At 42.6% G+C, this 10,591-nt stretch overlaps 1 protein-coding gene across 1 annotated transcript in view; it reads left to right on the plus strand.

The window, feature by feature from the left end:
* Clvs2 (clavesin 2) overlaps nucleotides 1–10,123 on the plus strand; it is a 71,675-nt gene extending 61,552 nt beyond the window's left edge. Inside the window, exon 5 of the mRNA XM_010638240.2 lies at nucleotides 5,115–10,123. Coding sequence (XP_010636542.1) covers nucleotides 5,115–5,202 — 88 coding nt within the window. The 3' untranslated portion in view covers nucleotides 5,203–10,123. The remainder of the gene's footprint in view (nucleotides 1–5,114) is intronic.
* The last annotated feature ends 468 nt before the right edge of the window (nucleotides 10,124–10,591 follow it).

The following is a 10,591-nucleotide window of genomic DNA, read 5'->3' on the forward strand; positions in this document are numbered from 1 at the left end:
GTGTGTGTGTGTGTGTGTGTGTGTGTGTGTGTGACAACTTCTCTACAACCTATGATTTCTGCACCAGTCAACAAGCTTATATTTAAACCACTTTTAAGCTTTTCACCTCTATTCTCTTAGAGCAGAACTTCCTAAGTGGAGATCCTCTATGGTGTCCTAACCCAAAAGAGGTCTTTGTGGGCTCTCAGAGGATTCTGTTGAGTGCTACACATTGTGTGTCAATTCCTTGTGTTTGTGTCTAAATGTATGTGTACACACACAGTGCATTTTCCTGGAGAGAAGGCATATGTGCCATCAAATTCTGAGTTTGAAAACCAAAACCCTTCAAAGCAATGGTCTATGGATAATGTTCTTCTAATAAAAGTAATTTTAATAATATTTACTATAGTCTGTCACTGTGTGCTTTCCTGAGTAGCACCCATAGGCGTTTGGCACAGGAGCTCCCTTGTGCTCACAGCAGTGCTGTGAGAGGTCTCACATCCTCAGGATCACAGAGCCTGTGTCTCCTGAGTGGGTTTCCAGCCACCAGCCACGTTGCTAATAGGAGTTTGCTCCAGCCTTTCCACCCCACACAGCACCCGCTCCCTCCCTCTGGAATAAGCTGTGCAAGGACAGGCAGACACGAGCCATGTGATGTCCCCTCGTTGTCTCCCCAGCCAGCTAACGTGTTTCTCCTGCAGCTGTTCCTCCTGTGATGGGTCCTCTCCCATGGTCTCCACACATGAGCATGTCTCTCTGTGCAGCTACTTGGAATCACATCATTTCCTGTCTCTGACTTAAAATTTTAAATGCCTGGCAATCACACAGTGACTAACACCAGCCCCCTCACGCAGTTCCCAAGGCACTGCCTGAGCTGAGGAGCCTGCCTTTCTCCTCCAGGCCTCGCTCACCTTCTCCCTCCTTCCTGCCCTTCGGCTGTGGGGCCTCCTCTCTGCTCCTTGGCTTGTTTCCATCTCAGGGTCTTTGCCTCGGTTGCTGCTATCTGGAATGCTCCTTTCCTGCGCTCTTTTCCTGGGCCAGTCTCAGCCGAAGGTCCTCTCCGGAGTCTCTCAGTCTCTCCTGTCCGCCTGGGCTTCCTCCTTTCTATTGGCCCCTCGCCCCTATCTCCCTACCTCTGCTGGCTCCCTTTCACATGGATGCCTTTGCTTCCTTTCCCTCACAGCACTGATCAGTTCTGTGCAATGACTCCCGTCTCACTGGATTTTGCTCCTCCTCAAGGTCACCTTCACAGAGACTGTGATGGCTTTGTCTTTCCTGCTTCCCTCAGAGGCTGAGTACCTGACCTCGGGCATAGGTCCACACGGTACCTGGGTCGGTACCAGCCAAGTGACAGAAGACCTTTCTGACAGCTCTCAGTGGCTGCCTCTAAGCTTGCTGCTCATATCTGACCCTCCTGTCACCCCTGGGTTGCTGTTGCTATCACTGCTGGTGGTGTCCTGGAAGCCAGGGGCTCTGCCAACTCTTACCCATCGGACTCACCCTGGGATGTCCCTGTCAGGCCACACCCTCCTCACCCTGGGCTTCTGCAATCGGCTTTTTTCTCCAGGAACTTTATTTTAGTGGGTCAGCACCACTGTGGTAGGTTTGGCTCAGTCTTTACACCTTTTGGAATCATTTAAGGTCTTTATTCTCTTTCCAAATAGCTAAGTCATTTTGCCCCAACCCCTGTAGACGAGACTTATGGAGTATCCTCTTCCCCCAGCCCTAGTTTGTGTTTCTGATGTATGTTGATGTGAATTTTCAACATCCTTTCTTGCTTTGATGCAGCCTCCTGTATCACATGAAGCTTCTATAATTCTGGTGACAAAACACTGAAGAATTTGTGTAAATGCAATCTGTAAAAGTTGTTTCAACCCCATTCTCTCCTTTTCTAAGTTCAGGAATCATGGTTGCTCTTCAAGGACCAAACGGATTGCCCTTGGGTTCTGCTCTGGTTGCTCTCAGCCTTTCCCTTTTTCAATTTTTTATTACTCTTGCGTGGTGAGGGAGTGAAATCATTTCTTCACCAAAGAATGTTCATAGCTCTTTGGGCATACTCAGCCACGTGGAAGGCGAGTTTCTCCTCCTGTGTAAATCTGTGGGAAGAGAGAATGGTCACACACAAAGACAGAGTGCAGATTGTGGCTGCTCAGAGCTGCAGAGCATCTTCTACCTCCCATCTTCTTACTAGGAAAGTTAAGACAGAGTGCAGATTGTGGCTGCTCAGAGCTGCAGAGCATCTTCTACCTCCCATCTTCTGATGCTAGGAAAGTACCTGGCTCATCACAGCTGCAGTGAGCCCACAACTTCAGTACTGCTGCAGTGACATGAACCGGTGCCACTGCACGACGTTAAATATATTAAATACCTATTGTTTGTTTGTGATAACCCCACTGTAGTCCTCTGTGTGCATTGACTCATTTGCTTCTTGAAGCAACTCATAAGTAAGTTCTCTCTTCTTTTTCTTGGCGAGGAGTACAAGACACAGGGAGGTAAGTGACTCCCACTGCTTGCGTAACTACAAAGTAGCAATGTAATTTCACGGGGAATCCTGTTGTGTGAGCCATTTTCTCTCTTAACCACTGCCATTCTCCACCTGCCAGAATTTGTGCTGGGGTTTAGGCATGCATCATTGTCTCGCGTCCTCCCTTTTCCTCTATGATGTGAGGATTTTTTTCTTCATTTTACAAACAAGAAAACAAGGTTGTAGAAGTTTAAACAGCCTTCCCGTGACCACAGGACCGGTAATTGTTATGATAGTAATTGGAATTGGAACGCAGCTTTCCAAACCCTAGCCCCCACTGGTGCTTACTGATGGAGGCGCATCAGAAGTGGACGTGTGGATAGCTAAACTTAGATTAATACTTTTCAAAAAAGAAGTACATTTTTTCATCATAGAGAGCGGGGGCTGTGGAGAGACCCCCAATATGTTTCATGAATGAATGGCAGACAGCTCCCTTTACCGCATGCAGCTCCCTAACAGTTATGAGCCTGAACACAATACTCTGCTCCTTCAAGAAAGAGAGGAAGAAGTTGGCAATAAATAACAGTACACTTGGGGTAATGAAATAGCAAAAACATCTTAATCATGAGATGTTTGTGTGTGCCTTTTTTCTCTGACTGAAGAATTAATCTACACATGACAGCAGCATTCATCAGGCAGCAATTCTGGTACCAGTAGTGCCTGATGAAACAGATTAAACCCAACTTGAATAGTAGCACGAGCTAGTTTAAAGTATTTTATTAAAATTGCTATATGCTTACGAATATATTTTTAGAAGTCATGATACATACGAACTTAAAAAAAAGCGCTCATGTGTATGTGTCTGTGCCTGTTTCAGCAGAATGCAAATCCATAAACCTGAATCCTGTACCTTGTGCTGTGTAAAGAGCTTCGGTGTTCACTTGCTGAACAAGATCATGATACACCCCAGTATTTGAGTGGTAGATTTAATAATGTATGAAAATGTGCTCATCCGTTTCGGGTTAAGAATTTCCTTCTCCATTATGCACATTACTGGACACGTGGAATGCTTTGAACAGTACAGGGAAGGGTTCATTGTGTAGAGGGTGAGCCCCTGACGTCGTACTCCGTGTCACCCCCGCCATGTTCTGCACCTCCCCTCGTCTTCCTCTCTCATTCTTTCCCTCCTGGAACACGTATGGTCGTAACACCAGTCAGTTCCTTCCTGGGATACGCCCGATGACACTTACTATGCAGATAAAATGGTGAAAACGACCTAGAAAACGAAGCCTCTCCTTTTTAAAAACGCTCTCCACTTTATTTTACTGCATTCATTCTTTGGCAGCGAGTTGGTTATTTAACTGACGGAGGCGTTTGCCAGTCCATCCCCCTGCATTTTGGTTTTGATGGTGAGGGCCGTGGCTGTCCTTTCCCCAAGCATGCGCAGTGGTGTTTCAGCGGGCAGCGGGTCCCCCGAAAGTGAACGAGGTCTGAGAAGAGGAAGAGGAAGAGGAAGAGGAAGAGGAAGAGGAAGAGGAAGGGGCGTCTCATCCGGCCAGAGCCCTGCGGGTCCCCCGAAAGTGAACGAGGTCTGAGAAGAGGAAGAGGAAGAGGAAGAGGAAGAGGAAGGGGCGTCTCATCCGGCCAGAGCCAGTTGGGTGGGATGAGAGGTAGGGCAGGAATTCACTCCCAAGAAGGACTTTCAAGGGCAGCCTACCCTGCGTGCCTTCCTCGCTGTCCAGACGGCAGCCTCCTGGCCCCGGGAGTGGCCCGTTTTCCTCACTGTCCCCTGTTCGCCCCCACTGTGATGTGGGTGGAATTTTCACCTGCTCTCAGAGCACGTCCCGGGATTTTTAAATGATGTGCTTTCCTAATTATAGGGTGTTTCTGCCTAAACACAAGTTTTAACTGCTTAAAAAAGTCTTTAGCCATTTCCTGAAGCCTTGACGAGTAAGGCTAACTTTCTTTGGCTATTCCAGTGGAAAATTTAACGAAAATCTTATCCAAATTGTGATTTTTTTTTTTTTTAAAGCCAAGCACGATGCCTATCATCTCAGCACTCAGGGGGCTGAGCCAGGAGGATTGCCGATCGCGATCGAAGCCAGCCTGGGGTACATAGTGCAAAGCCAGCTCGAACTACACAGCCAAACTCTGTCTTAAACAAACAAACAAACAAACCACTTTTTGTTGATGTATTCATCAAAATGGTTATGGAAAAAGTCACATTCTTATCGAAGACGTTTCATAGATTTTTTTTGAAGACCATCATTTCTATTTAACTTATACCATGATAACAACTTACAGCACCTACCATTTCTATTCAACATGTAGCAATCATTTCACTGCAGCTTTTTTTTCTTTTTCTGGTTGGAGATATTGTAGTGGAAAGCACTCATTCCACGCAGAAATTCTGCAGCCTTCAAAGGGAGAGACACCTAATTAAGAACATACATTTATTATTGTCTATCTAGAATCCTTTGCTCTGTGCCCCACGGCCAGAGGGGTTGTTTCCTCACTCGATACAAAACACCTTCCTAAATGTTTCTCTAAAATGCAACATCCACAGCCCCTAAATTCCTCGGTGCAGACTACCCACACCCACAGGCAGCGGTGAAGGGAACAGGCGGGGTGGTGGCTTGGATGCGATAACTGACCGGCCTTTCTCCCGTAGGTCCCAGTCCGTGCTGGACCCCACGGTCCTGATGCACATGGATAAAAGCGAGGAGGAGAACATGCAGCCTTTGCTCTCTCTGGACTGAGCTCCGCGCCCACCCAAGCCGCGAAGCGCGAGAGAGGGCACGGTGGGGAGCCCCGGGCCAGCGCACCGTAATGAGCTGCAAACTCACTTATTCGTGTTAATGTAGCGTAATCTATACTACGGCACCCGCCCTTCCCATCTGCTGGAACCGTGGGTGCCCTGGGCTGGATTTTTTTAAAAGTCAATAATTTATTCTGTAAGTGCCAAGTTCTTTGTAAATACAATGTAATTTCATGTCAAGTTTGTAAATTTTGGTAGTCATTGACTTTGGGAGAGATTGACATCAAAGTTTGAGCCAGTGAGATGAACTCTAAGCAAAAGCAGAAAATGCGCATAAACTACCAGTACTGGTTAAACGTAGCCGTAATTCCGATGAAGCCGCATTTCTGCTATCATGGTGAATTGTTTCATTGTTTCCCTCTGCAACTCCGTGGACACAGGGAACGAAATCGTTCTAGGAAATGAGGAGGTGGCTGTTACTGTCCGATGGAGAGATTGTCTCTCTGGAGCAGATGTAGCCCAGGATGTGCACAGGACTCGCACTCGTGTCTCGGGCAGCAGATCCGCAGGTGTAGTAAATCCGGACTCAGCTCCGCCGTTCAGTTTCCACAGTCTCGTACACAGGTCTGTTTCCATCTAAGATTCGGAATCCCGAAAGAGAGGAGATTCTTCCTACACTGCTGTCTTCACAACCCTCACATATTCTGTCTGGTATACTTGGAGAGTATTTCCCTCCAAAACTCTGACGGAGAAAATGAGAACTCACATGTGAACAGTGTTCTGACAGCTAATTCCGAACATAAAATCTGCCACTTACAAATAAGGGTCTAATTTCTAATTATTGTGCACCTGCTGAAAATATATATATTCACACACAACATATTTTTGCTGAGCTCTGATAAATCCCTGATGTGACAGGCTTATAAAAGAAATCATATATATGAAAGATTGTAGAGATGTTATACATAATTACATGGGATACTAATTCTGCAAAACCACTGAAGTTAATGAAAACAAGAAACAGTGAAACAGACTGTAGTGTACCTCTTTAAGGGAATTCCAATATTCTTTCTAATGCTATCTTGAATATGTGCCACTTTAGTGAAATATATTTTTCCTTAAAAGAAGCAAGAGGTCTCAATACAGTATAGATATCAGGTGACAATAAAATAGTTTTCCTCAGATTAAATCCTAGTGTTCCTGTATTTCACGTTTTCTTTTCAGAAAAGATTGAAAGAATACATTCCTTGTGGAGACATTTTGAAAGCATCTGAGGGTATCTAAACTAGAAGACCTGTTCAGACATAAAATCTGTACATTGTTTAAAATTTTCTTGCTGAAAATCTTACAGTTACAGCAAGTTTAAAATCCTATTTTAAGTTTTAAAGCCCAATGTAAAAAGCAAGATTTTAATCACTTTTCAAAATATGAATTTTGAGATTGAGAGTTTAGCATGAATGTATTCTTTGGGGGGAAAAAAAATCTCCAAGAATTCTTGGAAACCAACAAAACAGTAAAAGTATGTAAGAGCCTCTGCATACTTTTTAGACAAGAAATTCTGGTTCCAAATCTACAGCCAAAAATCTCCAGACCAAATCAGTATTCCAATCAATGTTTCAATGAAACAGGCTTGTTAAGGTGCATAAATTAACAAGAGCAAAAGACACTCTTAGAGTGGCAACTTCCAATCAAGGACAGAGAATAATGAATTTAAGGCGCTGTTCTCCCCTTTACTGTTCCAGAGCCCGGAACCACCTGGGATTAAAGTTGAAGCAGTTCTTGTAAGAACCTAGTCATTGATATGCCTAATGTTTTGGGTAATTGGCATGCGTACCACAGCCCTGGGCTTGTTGTTCTACATAACTTTGTATAAGCAGAAGGATCTCTTGGAATAAATAGAAATAATGCGAGTACAGTGCAGAAGGGCAATCAGCTGTTTGTTTCCTTGAGTTTCTCTGGCTGTGCATCATCTCCTCTGTTGCCAGTGTTCAGAACCCTACCAGCTTCTGATGTCCACCTGCACAGACAGTTTCATCCCTCCGTCACACACTTAGTGTCATACGTAACAAGACCTAGTATCATTTACGAGTCTCCCTGACCCGTGTTCGTAGATTTCGCATTCCCATGGCTGCCTTCTGCTATTCTTCAGATGAGCAATTGAGGGCTGGCTAGGTTGTATAACATACTTAAAAGTGAATGAAAAAAATGACAGTGATGACTTTTGAAGTTGTTCTCTCTAGCTTGGTCTGCGAGTCTGTTTCTCCTTCCAGCAATGTTTTCGAAGCCGCTTAGTGAAGGGATGTTTTTGTTCCACTTTGTCACTGCTCCTCAGCACCAGCTAGCTGGCACTATTCAGGTGTTTTCCCTCTTTATTATATTGCCTAGTAAATGAGCATGCTGTCTTTATTCTTTCCCTTTAGCTGCAATAGTACAGTTCCCTATTCCACTCATACACACATACCCAGGACGTGTCTAATGACTTTGCCTCTGCATTTTGAGAGCTACACTTTGCTTTTTCAGTTGTCTTGTTATTTGAAATGTGTGAAAAGAGCTACCACACAGACTTGGTTTAAATAGTCTATTCGCCCATTGACTACTTTTTGCTTTTCTCAGTGCTAGGGCTCAAAACCAAGGCCTGGGGCATGCTGGGTGAGGGCTCTACCGCTGGGACCCTGTTTACATCTCTCATGCTGTCTCTGACGTCTTCTACTTCTCATTTCTGTCTTTCAGCTGTTTTGGGGCCACTGCTTCCAAAACTGGTTTAAAAATAAATCACGCCCCTTATCGTGTCATCAGTGATAGTTGCACAGATTTTGAGTACTGTTTAAAACAGAAGAGATTATCATAAAAATATATGTTAAAAATATGAAGAAGTGCCTCTTTGAAAATGGAATAAAGCAGTGATACTGGCATATAGATTTTATCTGTGCTGTCTTCTAAAAAGTCCGTGTGTACACCTGTATTAGAAGGGTAAAACAGATATGATTTGGAGATATACATTTGAGAGTTTTCTGTCAATATTCTCATACAGTATTAAGTCTATTGTGTAAGTGTGATACAGTAACTTTAATCCGTGCTATTTACAAACCAACACTACGCCAATGCAATTTACAAATATCAAATAGAGTTTTCCAGCAAGTTCCTGAAATGGCCATGCATGATTTCTTTTTATTTCAATAATAGTTTACTAAGTGTAGACAGAGGCATTTTGTAAGTCTTTCTATATAAAAATGCTTGTTTTTAATATTAAAATTCACACATTCACATACAGAAAAGTCAAGCAAGTAGACTCTTTTTCATATTGTTAACTTGGTCACGTTGTTAAACATTTCAAGTTCCTGTAATAGTCCTAAGGGAATAGAAATCTCTCCATTGTATCAAGAAAATGGAGCGTTGTGTTAGACTCTGGGGAACATGTTCATGACTCGTCACAAAAAGAAACCTTTAGGGCCAGGGCAGAGGGTCTTCACACCCAGGCTTCTGTTGCTTCCATAAACAGCCTAAAGGTTTATGAGATGTCTGTGATCCTTTGAATAAGTCATATCGAGGAAATCTACGTAGAGGCTGCACACTCTTGTGTTGTTTTATTTAAGGTCTACCTTGTCTGGCTGGTTAATAAAGTCTCTTTTGTTCTTTTTCTTGTATATATTTATTAATGATTCATTGAAAGGCTGCCACCAGCCATGGCAATATTCCAGAAATATTTCAACACAGAATAAAATGAGAAGCTTTCTGGTATGAGGTCTGAAATTTAGATATGGTGTTTACACATTTGATTTCAGTAAGCTCATGAACCTGTATTCCATTTTAGACTAGGTCAATGGCCTAAAACTCAGCAGTGCATTTTAAATTTGTCGGGCCATTAGATCGTTCAAGAAAAAGTGGATTACATACAGATATATTGGAACAAAAATGCGTAAATATTCTGGGTATATATTATCTTCAGTAATGAAAAGGATTTTTTTCTCTTATTTTGTGTTCGTTGAAAAGCTGCTTGTCGTATGTGGTTAGAAGTACCTGACGTGATGTGTTACTTGATGGGGAAGAAAGCAGAAATGCAGAAGAACCCTGGCTTTGTAACAGGATGAGTCATGGTCTCAGCAGCTTACAGAATATATAGTTTTTCACAGATTGAAATTTTTACTTCAAAAGTATCTGGATGCTGACCCTACACATAAAAATAATATTGTGAAGACTATAATTTGGCAAATAGGGGATTGGATTCCCCAGAGTATAGGGAAAAAAATCAAATAGAAATTCTGTTTGTTGAAACACTGTAATTAGACCTTTTATTCAAAAAGGATGGAGCACAAATGAGATTGCTAAAGTAAAAAGATATTGAGAAGCCAAATAATTATAGATACAACAGTGACTTCGGTATTACGTACTGAATGGTTTTAACAGTTTGCAAGCGGTTTTGTCAGCATTTGATTAGTTTCAAGCCTCAACGAAAGTATTTCTGTTCTTAATAATATAAGTACATTGATTCTGTCAAAATTATTCTTTTAGTAAATTAAATAGACCTAGATGAAATTTAAACTAAAGTTTGACAAATCTTCTAAGCATGAACCAATCCCCAAGTATTTGAAAAATTTCAGTGAGCTGTGATTGGCGTATTTATTGCAGTATACAAATCAGTGTCTTGTTTCTAACGCAGTTTTTTCCTTTAAAGTTAAATAAAGCCTCAAAAACCAAATAACTTTTGTTTTACAATTTACCTAAGAGAAAATTATACAAGTTTTGGCAGACTGTGAAGCACACTATTTTTATTTGGCTTAGTTGCTGTTGCTGTTTTTGAGCCTCCTCACACTTCTGTGCGATTGAAGGGGGTTATTCCAGTGGGACACTATAACATAAAACACTTGAGGGGCCAGGGATTTAGCTTAGTGGTTCGGTGGCCTGCCTTGCAAGTGCAAGGACCCAAGTTCAATCCCAGGTACCAAAAACCAACAACAACAACAACAAAAAACACAAAACACGAGTAAGTACGCATTTCTGTTTTTAAAAACTACGTATTTTTCATATGGTGGACATCAAATTTGGAGGTACTTGATTTGTTACACCTGTAAACTGGAGATTTCTAATACAGCACCTAAAGCTGACATTAATTTTAACTTGAAAGAAATTGTCGGTTATTTAGGTTAAGATACTTGAAATTTCTGACATCTGGATTTTGGAGCATAAGGGGGAGTCTACCGAATTTGTTTTATCCAAATGGCATTCGGTGCTCTATGGCTTCTAGACAAACCTTCTAGGGTCTGGAGGAAATACTTTAATCATGACATGGAAAACAATTTCAAAATGCTCAGAGTTAAAGAGGCCACTCAAGCCTGGCAGACACGAGGGCACCGAGTCAGGGCACTGGGGGAGGGAAGGATTCTCAGCACAGT

The sequence above is a fragment of the Fukomys damarensis genome, unplaced genomic scaffold (genome assembly GCF_012274545.1).
Source record: "Fukomys damarensis isolate Sample0158 unplaced genomic scaffold, DMR_v1.0_HiC HiC_scaffold_14, whole genome shotgun sequence".
Classification (NCBI taxonomy): Eukaryota; Metazoa; Chordata; class Mammalia; order Rodentia; family Bathyergidae; genus Fukomys; species Fukomys damarensis.